Source organism: Genypterus blacodes, unplaced genomic scaffold (assembly GCF_046128005.1).
Source record: "Genypterus blacodes isolate CSIRO-AG114 ecotype Tasmania unplaced genomic scaffold, CSIRO-AGI_Gbla_v1 ptg000469l_1, whole genome shotgun sequence".
NCBI classification, from domain to species: domain Eukaryota; kingdom Metazoa; phylum Chordata; class Actinopteri; order Ophidiiformes; family Ophidiidae; genus Genypterus; species Genypterus blacodes.
This window is the reverse complement of record NW_027467235.1, coordinates 65,001-85,000: the sequence shown is the minus strand read 5'-3', so window position 1 is coordinate 85,000 and position 20,000 is coordinate 65,001. Positions and strand designations below refer to the sequence as shown.

General features: G+C 47.2%; 2 protein-coding genes, 2 long non-coding RNA genes and 1 pseudogene across 6 annotated transcripts in view; 1 reads left to right on the top strand and 4 right to left on the bottom strand.

Annotated features, from left to right (window-relative positions):
• LOC142990119 (GTPase IMAP family member 8-like) overlaps nt 1–203 on the bottom strand; it is an 8,698-nt gene extending 8,495 nt beyond the window's left edge. Inside the window, exon 1 of the mRNA XM_076139861.1 lies at nt 1–203. This exon is cut by the window's left edge and continues 291 nt beyond it. The gene's annotated coding sequence lies outside the window, so the exon portion shown is untranslated.
• Nucleotides 204–738: 535 nt separating this feature from the next.
• LOC142990116 (GTPase IMAP family member 7-like) lies at nt 739–3,589 on the bottom strand (annotated as a pseudogene).
• Nucleotides 3,590–4,390: 801 nt separating this feature from the next.
• On the top strand, nt 4,391–7,189 carry LOC142990133 (uncharacterized). Of its 2 annotated transcripts, XR_012960751.1 has the most exons (5): nt 4,391–4,817; nt 5,225–5,348; nt 5,488–5,609; nt 5,706–5,898; nt 6,498–7,189. It is a non-coding gene; the product is annotated as an uncharacterized LOC142990133 (long non-coding RNA). The 2 variants fall into 2 exon arrangements; XR_012960750.1 differs by lacking the exons at nt 5,488–5,609; nt 5,706–5,898 and adding an exon at nt 6,128–6,207 and having other exon boundaries at nt 4,394–4,817; nt 6,458–7,189.
• Nucleotides 6,625–10,008, bottom strand: LOC142990132 (uncharacterized). Of its 2 annotated transcripts, XR_012960749.1 has the most exons (5): nt 9,898–10,008; nt 9,237–9,339; nt 8,055–8,791; nt 7,606–7,824; nt 6,625–7,162 (listed from the first exon to the last, which is right to left on the bottom strand). It is a non-coding gene; the product is annotated as an uncharacterized LOC142990132 (long non-coding RNA). The 2 variants fall into 2 exon arrangements; XR_012960748.1 differs by lacking the exon at nt 8,055–8,791.
• A 3,881-nt stretch (nt 10,009–13,889) lies between these two features.
• LOC142990117 (GTPase IMAP family member 8-like) overlaps nt 13,890–20,000 on the bottom strand; it is a 6,777-nt gene continuing 666 nt past the window's right edge. Inside the window, exons 2-4 of the mRNA XM_076139858.1 lie at nt 18,292–19,354; nt 18,181–18,203; nt 13,890–15,267 (exon numbers count right to left, since the gene is read on the bottom strand). Of these exons, the coding sequence (XP_075995973.1) occupies nt 14,234–15,267; nt 18,181–18,203; nt 18,292–19,354 (2,120 nt within the window). The 3' untranslated portion in view covers nt 13,890–14,233. The remainder of the gene's footprint in view (nt 15,268–18,180; nt 18,204–18,291; nt 19,355–20,000) is intronic.

Here is a 20,000-nt window from a genome sequence, read left to right as displayed (position 1 = left end):
CATTTCTGGACTGACAGGGCGTTTCCTCTGCTGTCAAACTGGAAATACCTCTAACAAAGAAGCTGTGCCTGTTTGAGAGACAGAGAGATCTATCTCTCTCTTTCACACACCCCCCCCTTTTCTGTGTGTTTGCTGTGAATTTACAAGAATTCTAATTTTAGAATTTCTGTCCTGATGGCATGTGGAAAGTTCAGTGTGTGTGTGTGTGTGTGTGTGTGTGTGTGTGTGTTGTGTGTGTGTGTGTGTGAATGGGTAAAGCACTCTGAGGTGAACACCCTCTGTTTCCTGAGTTGTGCTGTGACATCACTGATGGACTGATGGACTGATGGACTGATGGAGGACTGATGGACTGATGGACTGATGGACTGATGGACTGATGGACTGATGGACTCACTGGTAAAGTGAGGGTTGGGGCTCCTGTCTGTTGTTGTAGCTGGTATGTGCTTCATCACATGTGTGAGGCGTGTGCAGGTACACACAGACAGAGGATTGTAGCAGTACAACATCCAGAGTGTGTGAGTCTCTCTGTGCTGCCTGGCATGTGGGCCTTCAGGTTTGGGGCCTTTGTGTGTTTTGTTGTGCTCAGTTGTGAATCTCACTCTCATGCCACTGACACTGTAACACACACTAACACACACTGACACACACTGACACACACTAACACACACTCACACACTGACACACACTGACACACATTAACACTGTGACACACACTGTAACACACACTGACACACACTGTAACACAGTAACATATCTATCTTTATTCTTGGATATCTTCATAAAATATGTAAATTATCCTCAGGATGTTAAGCAGATCACTTAAAGTTAAACTGATGAATACTGATCTCTGATTGGCTGGCAGGCGGTTTCCTAAACAGTTTCTTTAGTTTCTCTTCCTGTGAGTTTGGCTGCAGTGTCACGAAATGTCAAACACAGAAGGTCTGGACCGTGAGTGGGCGTGGCTTATTCCTCTCAAAGTGCTCAATGTGTCAGTCTGCTGTGACCTCACTACTACCATCCACCTGATCAATCAATAACCTGTAAAACCACATCACAGAGAGTCTGAGTCATGCCTGGAGGCTTGTTGGGCCTTGGTGGAGGTTTGAGTCCCTGGTCCTCTTCTCACTGGATGTTGCATCTTTCTGAGACTCCGATGACTAAAGCTCCCACTTTGGCTCCGACAGCCGCTCCTGCCAGAGCACCGGTGACGACACCAGGGGGTCCTCCTGCGGTCCCGATCAGACCCCCGACCACCGCGCCGCAGGCTGAGGAGAGGGCGATGGCTGTAGCGGCGCTGAAGGCGTTTGACCTTTCAGCTCGAGATCTGGCTTCAGTTTAGTAGCGGGCAAGCAGGTTCCTCTCCTCCCTGTGGAAGATCTTGGTCTCATATTTGGCCCTCAGCTCTTCCAGCTCCTTCTGCCTTTCCTCTTCAGACTCTTTCATGAGTCGCTTCTTCTCATTTTCGATGGTGGTATCGGCTCTCTTGAACATCTCGTTGGTGTAGTTCCCCCCGCCGTTAGCCTGAGTCATCAGGTCGATTTTATCCAGGAGCTGTCTGGTTTGTTCGTGGTCTTTCACCTCGTTGTTGAAGACGTGGAAACGACTGTGACAGCTCTGGATGATGGCGTTCAGCTCTCTGCTCTTTGAGACGAAGTCCTGGATGGTGGTGTTCTTCAGCTGGTCTCCATGTGTGAACAGCACCATCGTGTATTTAGCTGCATCTTTACCAAAGGTCTCTTGGATCATCTTCACGGTGTCCTTCTCTTCCTGAGTGAACCTGCCCAGGGCCAGGACCACCAGGAAGGCGTGGGGCCCGGGAGCCGACAGAGAGATGCACATCTTGATCTTCGTCAGCACTTCTTCTTGACTAAAATTGGTGTCAAACATCCCTGGAGTGTCGATGACGGCGACCCTTCGGCCGCACACATCTCCCCTGGCTTTCTGGCATTCAGACGTCTGGGAAGACGGAGAGAGTTCGGATTCGAAAGCCTCTCGACCCAGGATGGTGTTTCCTGCTGCGCTCTTCCCCACTCCCGTCTTCCCAACCAGAACAATCCTCAGCTCATAGCTGTGAGTCACAGCGCCAGAACCTGTTGGAAAGAAATACACTGTCGTCAAGCAGAGAACCGCTGTGAAAAGGTTCCAGACGAGGAAGATGAGGGAGGAGCTGAGGTCTGATGAGCAGGCCTGAGCTGAGGACATTACATTACATTACGATCATTTTGGCAGACGCTTTTATCCAAAGCGACTTACATTACACTACATTACCACCCTTCGCAGAGGGGGGAGCAATTAAGGTTTCGGTGCCTTGCTCAGGGGCACCTCGGCAGGCTCCAACCGGCGACCCTCCGGTTCCAAAGCGGAAGCACTACCCACTGAGCCACTGCCTCCCCTGTCAGGACATGAAGTCCTGACACAACTCTACATGTCTGTGTGTCCTTTAGTCTTTGGGTTGATCTATAGAGGCTACAGATGAAACCTGATCAATGAGTTTCAACCATCACACTTAAACAAAGCCACAGATTTAACCTCAGAGCAGAACAGAACCACGTCGCCTCATGAACGCCTGAACATGAACAGCTCTCTGTGTCCAAAAACAACCCTTCACTCCCTTCACTCCCTTCACACCCGTTTCACACTGAGTCTACGGTCCCGCCCTCTGTGACAAATCGATTGCCGTCTTCTCTTATTCTGAAGGATCAAACGGCTCAAAGACTTGACGGCGGTTCTTGTCTCGAGTCTCAGAGCGGTGCTGTGCTCCGGGGCTCCCTCTAGTGTCCGGGTGCAGTTACAGCACCAGCAGCTCATGAAAGTCTTTCACCTGACTCACACACACACACACACGTGACTGCAGCGTGCGGTGAGGGACGCACGGTGGACGGGAGGCGTCTCTCTCTTCACGCAGAGACTGAAGCTGTGTGTCCTCGTTGTGTTGTTTTAAATGTTTTTCTTTGAAAATAAATCAATGATGGTGACAATCAGTGACATTGATATTCATATCTATCTTAATAAACATGAAGGAGCAGAGTTTATGGATCAATAATCCCTTTCTCTCTCATGTTTGATCCCAAAGCTTCATTGTCTCCGGTCCACATGTGAGACGTTTCACTACAGAGACTTCAGTCCTGCAAACAAACTTTAAACTTGGGAATTATCATTTCTGTGGCCACAAGAATCAAAGTTTGAGGCTCAGAAACCTGGAAACACATTTTCATCTCTATAATAACATGAAGGCCTCATGAGTCTCAGACCTACCTGCCATGTGACCAGCATACATGGTGACCAGCTGACCAGTGAAGCTCTGTCCTCTGCTCTCTGTCCTCTGCTCTCTGTCCTCTATCCACTGTCCTCTGCTCTCTGTCCTCTGCTCTCTGTCCTCTGTCCTCTGTTCTCTGTCCTCTGTTTTCTGTCCTCTGCTCTCTGTCCTCTGCTTTGCCCTGAATGTAGTTTCTCTTCCTGTCCTATGACATCACATTTCTGGCCTGACATGGCGTTTCCTCTGCTGTTAAACAGGAAACGCCTCTAAAAAAGAAGCTGTGCCTGTGGGAGATCTCTCCCTCTCTCTCTCTCTCTTACGGTGGCCGAGAACCGCCACCGCTGCAAATAAAAGAAACGCTGCAAAAATAAAAAAGATGATGCAAATAAAAAAGCCACAACGGAAGTGGGTTACCGGGGACTAGTGATGGGAAGTTCGGCTCTTTTCCGAGAGCCGGCTCTTTTGACTCGGCTCCCAAAGAAGAGCCGGCTCTTTCGACTCCCGATCGGCTCTTTATTTAGGATCTTTTGTAGCCTATAGCTTACCTTAACTTTGCAAAAAGATCAATGTTTATGTGTTGAAAAGCCTTTTGCTTTCAGTGTTTTTATGAGAGACCTTATAATTGCCTAATTCTGTGCATTTATTTTATTATTTAACAATAAACTTCAAACAAATCCACAGAACAGAACCAAACTCAAGCTAACATTAATAATGTCCTCAATTAAACTTTTGTATTGGACAAATGAACGAAAGATTTCTAACAAATCCACAGAACAGAACCAAAACCAGAACCAAACTCCAGCAAACAGCATTAGTCCTCAGGGCAGGTTGGCATTCAGGAAGATCAGATGCCTCAGCTTGGATGGGCTGATACGATTTCTTTTGATGTTGCCCTGTCACTTGGCTCAAGCATGCAGGTACGCTCAGCCTGGCCCGCCCACTCAGCGCGCTCCCCTCGACACACACACACACACTTTGCGGAGCATCACACCTTGCTCCCCCTTCCTCCTCATCTTTTGATGTTGCCCTGTCACTTGCAGGTACGCTCAGCCTGGCCCGCACACACACACACACACACACACTTCACACTTCAAACTTCTACTGGCCCTGTAGTTACTTGGTATCGGATCGATACCAAATACCCGGTAGCGCCCATCTCTAGAGTCAAGTGGTGTGTCTGCCCCGCCCCCCTCTCTGTTTACACATCCTTAAGTTATTATCATTATTATTATTATTATTATTTTTATCAATTCTCACGTGAATGCCGCATGCTGGTCGCCATGCTGGCCAATAATAACAAAGCTCTGTCGTAACCAGAGCTGGGACTGAGCACTGAAAGTGAAACCTAAGCAGCGAATGGAAAAAAACTGGGAGCCGGCTCTCACTCGATTGCGAGCCGGCTCTTCTGATTCACTACAAAGAGCCGGCTCCCAGAGCCGATGCTTGTGCGCATGACCCATCACTACCGGGGACTGTTTTTGCCGATGCACCTGTGTGAGGAGAAGAGGACGACGACGACGACGACGAAGAAGAAACTACGAATAGGAAAACGAACTAGAAAGTAAGTGAACATGATAGTGTTTAATGTCGCTACATGTACTTTTTAATGTGTTATTTGGTTAGGCCAGGTAGCCCCAGGTTTGAAGTTGAACTGGAGAATGCCGGTGTATTGTTAGCTTCGGCTAACACGGGGAGACCACTAACGAGAGTGGAAACAACTGACGGCTACAGCTTATTACTATCGATGTTGTTGTTGTTGTTTGTATCATTAATAATCATGCTAACAATAATCTAAGGCGTGGGTAACAATAGTTATTTGGATGAATGTGAAGTTTAAGCTGTGTGAGGTGGCCAGGGACTTTTGTGAACGTACCATGACCATAATGTCAGATTGAGGTATTGAACTGACGGCTAAAATGTTCATGCAATTGAAGTCCAAAGCAACCTAATGATACTTGTTTTTTGCAGATCATAATGTATTGTCCTTTTTGTGGACACCAGCAGCCTCCGAAACCAGTGTTTTGCTGTTCATGTGGCAAGGGCATCAAATTCCTGTGTGATGTTGATGATGACACACCTGGCACAAGTGGGGGTAATGCTTCTTTCATTCTTTTCTTTTTAATTAGGCTTAGGTAATGTTCACTCTATAAACGTAATGAGTATGAGTGAGAACACTGTATGTCTCTCTGTTCTTTCTTATTGATGATTGATTTGACTCTTATTTGAAGCAGAGGCTCCTGGAAAAAGTGTACTGGAGTCATTTCAGACTTTACGGAGTCTAAAAGAGAAGGAGAGACGAGCATGTTTTAAAAAGAAAAAAGCTCCATCAAAAGACAACCTGACGGTTGTGAAGGTGACCTTTTTGCTGAGATAGACTAATAATTTGCTGTCATGTATTTATAGTGTCACTGATCTAGTTAATAGTCGCCATTTCAATGTTTCTCTGTAGATTTCAGTAGGCCTTGTGCGGCTGAAAGATGGAGGACTGAAGACTGTTAGAGGGTCAGTACTTCCCCTCTTGGTGCGACCAGAGTTGGATGCTGATGAATTGCAAAGAGCTGCTGAGCAAAAACTGAAGGCATTCCACAGAAATTTACATGGTGGTCCCTATGTACTTCTCTACCCTGACAGTACAAAGATAAGTAATGTACCAGGAACAGAAGTACCTTAAAGCGTAGAAGGAGGCATTTTGAAAGGCCTACCAACGCATCACACTGTACATTTGTACAGCTGAAGATTTCTCTACGTCTTGTGAGTAATTGTGAAAGAATTGCCAACCAAGAAGAGCTTTTTAAAATGATTAGTTTGGCAAGAAAAGTTGTTGCTCTGAGTAGTCTAAAATCCTCTTATACCTGTTCTTGTATTTCACAGCTCAGGAAACCACTTCGTCGGATTCAGAGGCGATCATCATGAGTCCAAGCTCTGCAGAATTCAGTGCAGCTGATACATTGGTGAGTGCCACATTTGTTGTGTCTTACATTGATTATATTGTCTGAAAATGAAAATGTTTCTAGATTTTACATAGAAGCCATATTTTTCTGATGAAACGTGCCAAAATAGCATTTTAAATTACGGTAAATGTTGCAGTGTCCTGGCCTACACATATTTTACAAACTTCAATATTTATGTTCAAATTTGTTCAGCTCTAGTTCTGTCAATCAAATTTGAAGTGCTCACTGATATATTGTTTTTTACTTCCAGATATGGGAACCTGCAGATGGAGAGTCAAGCACTGATTCAGCAGCTCTGGTAATTGTAGCTCCGAAACATAGTCTATCGTTCACACTTAGCCTTGTCTGAAAATATTGTCACACAATCAAGGCTTAAACTACTTAAAATAATGTGTCACACTCTGACCTAGAGATCCATGTTTGTGTACATTATATTAAACATTCCATTTTTTTTTTTTTTGTATTGCAAATAGACTGTTGTCAACACCGCACATTTTTATTGTATTTGATATCAGGAATGTGCTTGCAGCTTCAGCTTGTTTCTAAAAAAAAAACTACAGACTGTTCTTTTTTTTCAAAGATTTTTTTTCAGGCATAGACAACTTTATTACAGACGTTTGTACGTTGCTTTGGACAAAAGCGTCTGTCAAATGACAGGGGAGAGAGGAAAATGACATACAGCAAATACAACACATAAAAAGAAGTTTGTTTTGGTGTTGTCACAACACAAATATGTCCCTAATTTTTTTACAGACCAGCCATGTTTTTCAGGGTGATGTAGTTCTCTACAGCTGATTCCCACTGCAAAGGAGCTCTTACACCACTCTGTGGTTGCAGTTCTCCAAAGAGAGTTTCATGCTCATCCCCAGCAGGAGTTGCTGGCACTGGCATGATGCTGGTGATGTGGTTCAGGGTTTGGGCAGATGCTGGGAAACCACAATTGCTCCCATCAAATCTAGGAGCAAGTACAGAAAAGTGTTCACACTGAGCAACACATCAATTAAGTTTCCTGTTAGGTTTTACTTTCATGGTCATTCCAATTATCTCCAGAGTTTCTTACAGGACAAGGATGCAGAGACCCAAAGACAAGCAATGATCTTAGGTTAAACTAAGTATCAAATATTAGAGAAAGCACTGCACATGAGGGAAGACTTTATTGTGAACCTAAATTTTATAATCAAAATGTTACAAAATATTTTCAAGTGCATTCAAGTACACAAATTTTAGAGCACCACATTATTTCAGTTTTTACGTAATTAATAACAAAATAAATAATAAATAAGGTGACTCCAGGAGGTGAAATCCCCCCCCATAGACCTGACGATGGCAGTGTCGTCGTTATTAGTAAATTATATAACTTAATCCAAAATACTATCAGGGAAACTCTTTGATACTCACCTTTGAGGTACGTAATACATTGCCTCTGGTTTACCAGATGGGCACCGGGATTGGTGAACAGGACGAATGGTGTGAGTATTCCAGTACAGCTTGTATTCATCCAGCTCTTTCTGCAGGACTCGCAGGAAGCAGTGTCGTACCAACTTTGTGTGTGCAGGGCTGCCATTGAAGACATGCCTCTCCCTCAAGTCACTGAACAGATCCATCCAAAATTGGCTCCTAGATAGAAAACACAAATTCATCCAGGTCATCATTCTTCAAGAGGTTTAGATTAATGTACAAGTCCACTTACTACTGACTCATGCCTTTTGGAGATTTCACTACAATATACCCTTTCCTTTAAAAAGCACAGCAATACACATAGGATCTGAGAAATAATATAAATGCATACAGCAAATACAATAATCCAGGGTCAAGTAAAACATAATTGAATTAAAAGTGACAGAAACCTTTGTTTCCGGAAGTAGGACCACCAGCTTTCAATCCGCTGGTTGGATGTTGAAGTGCCATACATGTGGCTTTAAGCTCCTGCAAACTCGTCTGTATGCTCTGATCTCATGGTACATTGAATGGCGGCCATTATTCCATTTTCATTGCCAAAATCTGTGCGGAGCCGCTTTGGAAAAACTCCGTGCTCAACAACACAGTTGATGTAGTTTTGAGCAATTACTGAAGGGTCGTTGTTGGTCTTTCCACAATTCAGCCACATAATTTTTCTGGAGAAGCCATCAATGCAGCCACTTATGGCAATTCCAAAAGGTTTTAATTTATCATACCCATCAACGTGCCAGGATTCGTTTGGTCCCATTGAATGATATGCCCTTCGAACAAATCTACGTCTGCAGCGATTCTCTGTTCCACATGGATCCAGCTCTGCCATTAGGCGCATCACATCGTCTCGTCTGACGACGAGAGTGTTTCTGTTTCAGAATCTGCCACATCGCTCTATACCCTAAAAGCTGGCCTGATCCCTTTAGCTCCTCGGAAATAGCTGCCTGCACAGTAGCAATTGGAGTGTAGTTGATCCTTCTGGTCAGGCTTGCATGTTTTAGTCTTTTTTGTAGATTGCGAAAACTGACTGATATGTTGTGTTTGGTTTTCAGTAAGTCCACTATTATTTCATAACTATGGCCCTCTGTGAAATATTTTTGGATAAGTTCATCCACTGGAGTACTAGCTTCAGGACCTGAGGGGTAGGACGGAGGACACTATATTAGAGGCTAAATGATGAACTGCATAATAAACATTTTAAATTTTTACAGAGAGGTGAATAAATGAGATTGTTAAGATTATCATGTGTGGGTGACATGGTAGTTAGTGATTAGAGTTATTGAGGAATCAAGCTATTCAATGCACTCGTTAAAATTAATTAATTGAAAATGTCTATATAAAAGTAGCACAGTGCAAAACATTCAAAATTGTTGCATAGGATGTTTTACAGGGATCAGTAGCCTACTAAACTAAGACACTTTCTTAATTTTTCATTTCTTCAAATTCATTGTATTCCACATGCCTCTGTTATGGATTTCACCATATGAAGTGGTATATTCATGACTAACAGTTTATTCTCTGAAAAAACATAGCAATCCATCATGTTAAAGAACCTCATTAACTGTCAGAAAGAAATGTACCTTCATCTTGAAGACTCCTTAGGAACCTGACATTTCTACAGCATGAGCCACAATATACCAGGACGGATGGAAGGTTCACCCCACAGAATGGACAAAACATGACCTGGTAAATGACAAAGCAAAAACAGTCAAGTTTAGGATTCAATCTGACATTATGGTCATGGTTCTTTCTCAAAGGTCCCTGGCCACCCCACACAGCTTAAACTTCACATTCATCCACATAACTTCTGTTACCCACGCCTTAGATTATTGTTAGCATGATTATTAATGATACAAACAACAACAACAACAACAACGACAGTAATAAGCTGTCTTCACTGTAGATGGTCACCACAAGACGAGCTCACTCAGAGTCACAGTCAGATGTTGGTCCAGAAAGTGTGTCTCCAATGCTGCTGAAGCTGTTTGAATCTGAAGCTACTTAAATAAATGAGTGTGATGGCATCACGCTAACGAAACGATGTCATCCAATAACTCAAACTCCAGCTATGATGTCAAACTGACATCTGGCCGGACTTGTTAGTGGTCTCCCCGTGTTCGCCGAAGCTAACAATACACCGGCATTCTCCAGTTCACCTTCAAACCTGGGGTTACCTAGCCTAACCAAATAACACATTAAAAAGTACACGTAGCGACATTAAACACTATCATGTTCACTTACTTTCTAGTTCGTTTTCCTATTCGTAGTTTCTTCTTCGTCGTCTTCGTCGTCTTCTTCTCCTCACACAGGTGTGTCGGCGTCGTCTTCTACTCACACAGGTGCATCGGCAAAAACAGTCCCCGGTAACCCACTTCCGTTGTGGCTTTTTTATTTGCATCGTCTTTTTTATTTTTGCAGCGTTTCTTTTTTTTTGCAGTAGCGTTTTTACTTTTATTTGCAGCGGTGGCGGATCTCAGCCACCGTACTCTCTCTCTCTCTCTCTCTCTCTCTCTCTCTCTCTCTCTCTCTCTCTCTCTCTCTCTCTCACTCTTTAACTGACAAAATGAGTTCTGTGTGTGTGTGTGTGTGCAGACACCCAATCTCCCCCCACCCGCATGATTTCTTCTCGTCCCAATCTACACTCTCTCGTCCCCACCGATCTCTCCTCTTCTGTTCTCTCTGCTCTCCCTGCCCCTGAATCTTTTTCTCTTCTATCCCCTGACACTGCCACTGATCTTCTTCTCTCTACCTTGTCCTCCTCTCTGGACAATCTCTGCCCCCTTATCTCCAGGCCTGCACGCCCAACTCCACCGGCCCCTTGGTTGTCGGACTCGGTGCGCACTCAGAGACGGAGCTTGAGAGCGGCTGAGCGCAAATGAAGGAATGGCAAACTCCTGGAGGACCTTCATGCCTTCCAATCACTACTTTCCTCTTTCTCCTCCTCTCTCTCTGCTGCTAAAGCTGCCTTCTTCTGCACGAGAATTCAAACCTCTGCTTCCAACCCCAAAAAACTCTTTCAAACTTTCTCATCCCTTCTCCAACCCCCACCCCCTCCTCCCACCTCCTCTCTCCTCCTCTCTCCTCCCAGACGATTTCGCCAACTTCTTCGACAAGAAGGTCAACAACATCCGATCTTCCTTCCATCACCCCCCCGGCAGCCCCATCTCTACCACCCTCTCCATCTTCTCCCTCCCCACCTCCCTCTCTGTCCCAATTTTCTCCCCTCTCTGCCCAGGAGGTCCTTCAGCTCATCACATCTAGCCGCCCCACCACCTGCTCTCTTGAACCTGTAGGCTACAGATCAAATCTGCTAGAGTCACTCCTCTTCCTTTCTCCATCTACACAACATCTCTTGGTTCGGTTATCCACTCCCATAACTTCTCCTACCACTGCTATGCTGATGACACCCAGCTGATTCTGTCATTTCCTCCTTCTGACACCCAAGTGGAGACGCGCATCGCTGCTTGCCTGGCATACATCTCGGGGTGGATGTGGAAGCACCACCTGAAGCTCAACCTGGACAAGACTGAGATGGTGTTTCTCCCAGGGAAGGGCTGCCCGCACCGAGACCTGGCCATCACCATAGATGACTCCGTGGTGACGTCTACTCGGGCCGCGAGGAATCTGGTTGTGACCCTGGACGACCAACTGTCGTTCTCGGCAATCATCGCTTCGGTGACGCGTTCCTGCAGATTCCTCCTCTACAACATCCGGAGGATTCGTCCCTTCCTCACCGACAAGGCAGCGCAGGTGCTGATCCAGGCTCTTGTCATCTCCCGCCTGGACTACTGCAACTCCCTCCTTGCTGGCGCCCCGGCTTCCGCCATCAGACCTCTGGAGCTCGTCCAGAAAGCTGCTGCTCGGTATGTGTTCAACCTCCCCAAGTTCTCCCACACAACTTGCCCTCTCCGTTCTCTACACTGGCTCCCCGTAGCTGCTCGCATCCAGTTTAAGACTCTGGTGCTAGCCTACAGGGCAGTGAAAGGAACAGCTCCTTCATACCTCCAGGCTATGGTCAAGGCCTACACCCCCGGCCGACCACTTCGCTCTGCTGCCTCCAGGCGGCCGGCTGCCCCGGCGCTCAGCGGCCCCTGCGTCCGATCGACGCGGTCACGGCTTTTCACTGTTCTGGCACCTCAGTGGTGGAATGCTCTCCCGACTGATGTCAGGACAGCGGAGTCACTGCCCATCTTTTGCTGCAGGCTGAAAACCCATCTCTTCAAGAAACACTACCCGGATCCGCCCTCTAATGTAATGTGTGTGTGTGTGTGTGTGACACGTACGGTTTTTCCCATCTTCACCACTCGTTTCTCCAGATCCAGGTGCTGCTGGAAGTTGGGATGTGCTCTTCTTCTCCTGAAGTCCTCGTCTATGAGAGGCATCTCTGGCTCGTCCTGTGTGCGGCAGCGCTGCGATGCTGTTTAATGGAGAGACGCGGAACGGACGCGGAAATGCCGCGAGGCACGAGACGGAGCCTCTGACAGTACAGAGAACAGCCACACGGGGGCAGCATTGCACTTCGCTGTGAGCTGTGTGTGTGTGTGTGTGTGTGTGTGTGTGTTTATTTAACAGGCAAAATCACATATCACCACATTCACCTTTATACCAGATGATGCTACTGTTACCATGGTTACCCCGAGCCATCTACAAGGAAGCAGTGTGAGGCTTTGATTTGTTTGTCCATGTAGTGTTATAATAATAATAATCATATATTCATATCATTACAGTTCCATATATAAACAGTTTTACTCTGACATGCTTTGTTTCCTGTAGTTGTGTCCTAGAGACAAACAGCTGATCAGACTCGGTCCACCTCCTGCTCTCAGTCCAGTCATGAGTTCAAAGTTCAGGTCTGCCTCTTCATGCAGGTGTTTGATTGGACCAGCAGAGGCGCTGTGACCTTCCAGCTGCAAGAATCAAGCGGAGCGGCTCTCACTCACAATGTCCAACCCATGAGATGCAGCGTGTGTGAGGTTCTGGAGGTTCAGGGTATGGAGTGGTGAGAGGACAGAGAGAGGCTTAGCTCTCATTGCAGAAGACATTTTTGTGCCTTGTGTGCATTTTGTCCCATTGAAGCTCCGGGTGAAGAAGCCATCTGACTCTCCACTTCAGCCTGGAGCTCATTTCTCCTTTGCTGCTCCTCGGCCTTCTGCGCCTTCAGAAGCCTGCGTTTGCTCTTCTTCCTCTGCTTGGTGGCCTTTCTGAACATCTTGGTGCTGTAGTGTCTCCCACTGTTCTCCACGATCATCCTGTCTATCTTCTCCAGGAGCTGGTGGGTCTGCGAGCGCTCGTCCACCACGTTGTTGAAGACGTGATAGCGGCTGTAGCATATCTGAACCAGGTCAGACAGGTCGGCGCTCTTGGAGACAAACTCCTGGATGGTTTGCTTCTTCAGCTTGTCTCCGTGTGTGAAGAGCAGCATGGTGTAGTTCACAGACTCCTCACCAAAGAAGCTCTGGATGATCCTCAGCGTGTCCTTCTCCTCCTGCGTGAACCTGCCCAGCTGGAGGACCACCAGGAAGGCGTGAGGCCCGGGAGCCGCCAGAGACATGCACTCTTTGATCTTCATCAACACTTCCTCCTCTGTGAAATTAGTGTCAAAGAGCCCTGGGGTGTCCACGACGGTGACCTCTCGACCTCCCAGCACTCTCTTCACTTTCTTGCATTCGAATGTCAGTGAGGACGGAGAGAGTTCAGACCGGAAGGCGTTGGTACCCAGGATGGTGTTTCCTGCCGCGCTCTTCCCCACGCCCGTCCTGCCCACCAGAACCAGGCGACGCTCCTCTGGCTGCTTCTGCTTCCTCTGCTTCTTCTGACCTCCTGTGGACATCACACACAGATTCATGCTGCTGCCAAACATGTTGAAGTCCATCATCATCATCATCATCATCATCACACATGGTTTGTGCATAGTGGACGGTTTTATTTGATTGATGAACTTATTTATTTGTATTTTATTCAAATATTAACCCCCGACTGGAGAAGATGGAACTGAGTCATCATGATGTAATACAGAGCAAACACACACACACACACAGACACACAGACACAGACACACACACACACACACACACACTACATTACTTTACAGAGACGGCTGAGCAGAATTCACATGTTCACATTATTTATCGATCATAATTTGTAGACTTATCTTATATTCATATCTATTATTATTCTTGGATATCTTCATAAAATATGTAAATCATCCTCAGGATGTTTAGCAGATCACTCTAAGTTAAACTGATATGGCCTTAAATACTGATCTCTGATTGGCTGGCAGGCGGTCTCAGTGCTTATATTCAACTGCAAGTAACCATAGCAACAATACATTTGTTTCATCTTGCATTGCTGCTGAACCAAACTGTCAGTGCAGAGGATCCTTATCTACATCTCATCTGCATACCTGCAGATAGGCCACGCCCACAACCACACTGATGTGTGGACACAGAATGTCAAACACAGAAGGTCTGGACCGTGAGTGGGCGTGGCTTATTCCTCTCAAAGTGCTCAATGTGTCAGTCTGCTGTGACCTCACTACTACCATCCACCTGATCAATCAATAACCTGTAAAACCACATCACAGAGAGTCTGAGTCATGCCTGGAGGCTTGTTGGGCCTTGGTGGAGGTTTGAGTCCCTGGTCCTCTTCTCACTGGATGTTGCATCTTTCTGAGACCACGATGAATGAATCTGCCACGATGGCTCCGACAGCCGCTCCTGCCAGAGCGCCGACGACAACACCACAGCGTCCTCCTGCGAACCCGATCAGACCCCCGACCACCGCGCCGCAGGCTGAGGGCGATGGCTGCAGCGGCGATGAAGGCGTTTGACCTTTTAGCTCGAGATCTGGCTTCAGTTTCGTAGCGGACAAGCAGGTTCCTCTCCTCCATGAGGAAGATCTTGGTCTCACATTTGGTTCTCAGCTCTTCCAGCTCCTTCTGCCTTTCCTCTTCAGGCTCTTTCATGAGTCGCTTCTTCTCATTGTCGATGGCGGTCTCGGCACTCTGGAACATCTTGTTGGTGTAGTTCCCCCCGCCGTTAGCCTGAGTCATCAGGTCGATTTTATCCAGGAGCTGTCTGGTTTGTTCGTGGTCTTTCACCTCGTTGTTGAAGACGTGGAATCGACCGTGACAGCTCTGGATGATGGCCTTCAGCTCTGTGCTCTGTGAGACAAAGTCCTGGATGGTAGTTTTCTTCAGTCGGTCTCCATGTGTGAACAGCACCATCGTGTATTTAGCTGCATCTTCACCAAAGGTCTCTTGGATCATCTTCACGGTGTCCTTCTCCTCCTGAGTGAACCTGCCCAGGGCCAGGACCACCAGGAAGGCGTGGGGCCCGGGAGCCGACAGAGAGATGCACATCTTGATCTTCGTCTGCACTCCTTCTTCACTAAAATTGGTGTCAAAGATCCCTGGAGTGTCGATGACGGCGACCCTTTGGCCGCCCACATCTCCCCCGGCTTTCTGGCATTCAGACATCTGGGAAGACGGAGAGAGTTTGGATTCGAAAGCCTCTCGACCCAGGATGGTGTTTCCTGCTGCGCTCTTCCCCACTCCCGTCTTCCCAACCAGAACAATCCTCAGCTCATAGCTGTGAGTCACAGCGCCAGAACCTGTTGGACAGAAATACACCGTCGTCAAGCAGAGAACGGCTGTGAAAAGGTTCCAGACGAGGAAGATGAGGGAGGAGCTGAGGTCTGATGAGCAGGCCTGAGCTGAGGACATGAAGTCCTGACACAACTCTACATGTCTGTGTGTCCTTTAGTCTTTGGGTTGATCTATAGAGGCTACAGATGAAACCTGATCAATGAGTTTCAACCATCACACTTAAACAAAGCCACAGATTTAACCTCAGAGCAGAACAGAACCACGTCGCCTCATGAACGCCTGAACATGAACAGCTCTCTGTGTCCAAAAACAACCCTTCACTCCCTTCACTCCCTTCACACCCGTTTCACACTGAGTCTACGGTCCCGCCCTCTGTGACAAATCGATTGCCGTCTTCTCTTATTCTGAAGGATCAAGCGGCTCAAAGACTTGACGGCGGTTCTTGTCTCGAGTCTCAGAGCGGTGCTGTGCTCCGGGGCTCCCTCTAGTGTCCGGGTGCAGTTACAGCACCAGCAGCTCATGAAAGTCTTTCACCTGACTCACACACACACACACACACGTGACTGCAGCGTGCGGTGAGGGACGCACGGTGGACGGGAGGTGTCTCTCTCTTCACGCAGAGACTGAAGCTGTGTGTCCTCGTTGTGTTGTTTTAAATGTTTTTCTTTGAAAATAAATCAATGATGGTGACAATCAGTGACATTGATATTCATATCTATCTTAATAAACATGAAGGAGCAGAGTTTATGGATCAATAATCCCTTTCTCTCTCATGTTTGATCCCAAAGCTTCATTGTCTCCGGTCCACATGTGAGACGTTTCACTACAGAGACTTCAGTCCTGCAAACAAACTTTAAACTTGGGAATTATCAAATGTTTGTTAGCGTGCCTGTTTTCCACACACAAAGAACGTAAACAACCTTTTACTTCCTCATCAAGCTCTGAAAACTGTCACCAGGTGGCAGTATAGACTGTACAGCACACACACACACACACACAGACAGACAGACAGACAGACACCCCCTTCTCTCCTTCTCTCTCTCTCTCCCTCTCTCTCTCTCTCTCTCTCTCCCTCTCTCTCTCCCTCTCTCTCTCTCTCTCCCTCTCTCTCTCTCTCTCCCTCTCTCTCTCTCCCTCTCCCTCTCTCTCTCTCTCTCTCTCTCTCTCCCTCTCTCCCTCTCTCTCCCTCCCTCTCTCTCTCTCTCTCTCTCTCCCTCTCTCTCTCTCTCTCTCTCTCTCTCTCTCTCTCCCTCTCTCTCTCTCTCACTGGATGCCAAATGAATGTTCAGAGTCTCTAAATAAGTGAAATGAGTTTTTAAATGTATTTATTTTAACACTAAAAGTTCGGTTTAGGCGTTCTAAGGTTCTGTTCCGTTTCTGCAGCCGTGTTCTCTCCACCAGGGGGCATGACTGAGCTTCACCTGACACATGAGCGGCTCCACCACAGAGAGAGATGAATGAATGCAAAATAACTCAATATATGGAAATATATATGTTTACTTTTCATATACGTTATACGAAAATATGAAGTGGTTGGTTGGTAAAAAGGTCAGGGTCAGGAGGTCAAAGCAGGAGGCTCTGTTTTGGTTTCACCTCACAGAAAGTAACAATGTCTTTGTGTACATTGTTGTTGATGATATCGCTCTGTGGCCTGGCCTCAGTGCAGCGAGCGGCGTGGTGTTGAGCGAGCGGCGTGGTGTTGAGGGAGCGGCGTGGTGTTGAGCGAGCGGCGTGGTGTTGAGGGACGTTTGCAGTGTAGTTTGTGTTTTACAGGTGTCACCTTGCTGGATGGTGGAGGAGGTTGAGGCTGTTTGAGTCGTCTGTGAAATTATGAAGCATTTGCATACGGTGACATTTGTGTGTGTTTTCCCTCTGACTGGTTACTAAATGTGTGTTGTGTTTGTCAGAGTTGCTGCTGGTTTCTCTGGTTCTTCTTTATGATGATCTCATGATTTAACCTCAGGTTCATCCATGACAGCTGACAGCTGAGCACAGCTGACATCATAAAGTTGTTTACATGCACTAAGGAGATGATTACACTTGTTTACATTTTAACTGACAAAATGACTTCACTGGAATGTTTCAAACTTCTAACGTCTGAGTTTTGTATGTATAGATGGGTGGATGTATGGATGTATGGATGTGAAGATGGATGGATGTATGTGACCTCTGGAGAGGTCGTAGAGAAGATGGAGAGAGAGAGGGAGAGAGAGGGAGAGAGAGATAGAGACACACGCACACACACACAGACACACACAAACACACACACACACACACACACACTCACTCACACACTCACACACACACTCACTCACTCACTCACTCACTCACTCACTCACTCACTCACTCACACACTCACACACACACACACACACACACATTACTTTACAGAGACGGCTGAGCAGAATTCACATATTTACGGGAGGGAGTGGCTCAGTGGGTAGTGCTTCCGCTTGGGAACCGGAGGGTCGTCGGTTCGAGCCCCTGCCGAGGTGCCCCTGAGCAAGGCATCGAACCCTCAATTGCTCCCCCCTCTGTGAAGGGTGGTAATGTAATGTAAGTCGCTTTGGATAAAAGCGTCTGCCAAATGATCGTAATGTAATGTACATTATTTATTGATCATAATTTGTTTTGATTTTACATTATTAGATTATATATCTATCTTTATTCTTGGATATCTTCATAAAATATGTAAATTATCCTCAGGATGTTAAGCAGATCACTTAAAGTTAAACTGATGAATACTGATCTCTGATTGGCTGGCAGGCGGTTTCCTAAACAGTTTCTTTAGTTTCTCTTCCTGTGAGTTTGGCTGCAGTGTCACTAAATGTCAACACAGAAGGTCTGGACCATGAGTGGGCGTGGCTTATTCCTCTCAAAGTGCTCAATGTGTCAGTCTGCTGTGACCTCACTACTACCATCCACCTGATCAATCAATAACCTGTAAAACCACATCACAGAGAGTCTGAGTCATGCCTGGAGGCTTGTTGGGCCTTGGTGGAGGTTTGAGTCCCTGGTCCTCTTCTCACTGGATGCTGCATCTTTCTGAGACTCTGATGACTAAAGGTCCCATGCCGGCTCCGACAGCCGCTCCTGCCACAGCGCCGACAGCGACACCAGAGGGTCTTCCTGCGGTCCCGATCAGACCCCCGACCACCGCGCAGGCTGAGGAGAGGGCGATGGCTGTAGCGGCGCTGAAGGCGTTTGACCTTTCAGCTCGAAATCTGGCTTCAGTTTCGTAGCGGACATGCAGGTTCTTCTCCTCCATGAGGAAGATCTTGGTCTTATATTCGGCCCTCAGCTCTTCCAGCTCCTTCTGCCTTTCCTCTACAGACTCTTTCTTGAGTTGCTTCTTCTCATTGTCGATGGCTTTCTTGACCATCTCGGCGTGTTTGGCCCTCAGCTCTTCCACCTCCTTCTGCCTTTCCTCTTCAGACTCTTTCATGAGTCGCTTCTTCTCATTTTCGATGGCGGTCTCGGCTCTCTGGAACATCTCGTTGGTGTAGTTCCCCCCGCCGTTAGCCTGAGTCATCAGGTCGATTTTTTCCAGGAGCTTTCTGGTTTGTTCGAGGTCTTTCACCTCGTTGTTGAAGACGTGGAATCGACCCTGACAGCTCTGGATGATGGCGTTCAGCTCTGTGCTCTGTGAGACAAAGTCCTGGATGGTGATGTTCTCCAGCTGGTCTCCATGTGTCAACAGCACCATCGTGTATTTAGCTGCATCTTTACCAAAAGTCTCTTGGATCATCTTCACGGTGTCCTTCTCCTCCTGAGTGAACCTGCCCAGGGTCAGGACCACCAGGAAGGCGTGGGGCCCGGGAGCCGACAGAGAGATGCACATCTTGATCTTCGTCAGCACTTCTTCTTGACTAAAATTGGTGTCAAAGATCCCTGGAGTGTCGATGACGGCGACCCTTCGGCCGCCCACATCTCCCCTGGCTTTCTGGCATTCAAACGTCTGGGAAGACGGAGAGAGTTCGGATTGGAAAGCCTCTTGACCCAGGATGGTGTTTCCTGCTGCGCTCTTCCCCACTCCCGTCTTCCCAACCAGAACAATCCTCAGCTCATAGCTTTGAGTCACAGAGCCAGAACCTATTGGACAGAAATACACCGTCGTCAAGCAGAGAACGGCTGTGAAAAGGTTCCAGACGAGGAAGATGAGGGAGGAGCTGAGGTCTGATGAGCAGGCCTGAGCTGAGGACATGAAGTCCTGACACAACTCTACATGTCTGTGTGTCCTTTAGTCTTTGGGTTGATCTATAGAGGCTACAGATGAAACCTGATCAATGAGTTTCAACCATCACACTTAAACAAAGCCACAGATTTAACCTCAGAGCAGAACAGAACCACGTCGCCTCATGAACGCCTGAACATGAACAGCTCTCTGTGTCCAAAAACAACCCTTCACTCCCTTCACTCCCTTCACTCCCTTCACACCCGTTTCACACTGAGTCTACGGTCCCGCCCTCTGTGACAAATCGATTGCCGTCTTCTCTTATTCTGAAGGATCAAATGGCTCAAAGACTTGACGGCGGTTCTTGTCTCGAGTCTCAGAGCGGTGCTGTGCTCCGGGGCTCCCTCTAGTGTCCGGGTGCAGTTACAGCACCAGCAGCTCATGAAAGTCTTTCACCTGACTCACACACACACACACACACGTGACTGCAGCGTGCGGTGAGGGACGCACGGTGGACGGGAGGCGTCTCTCTCTTCAGGCAGAGACTGAAGCTGTGTGTCCTCG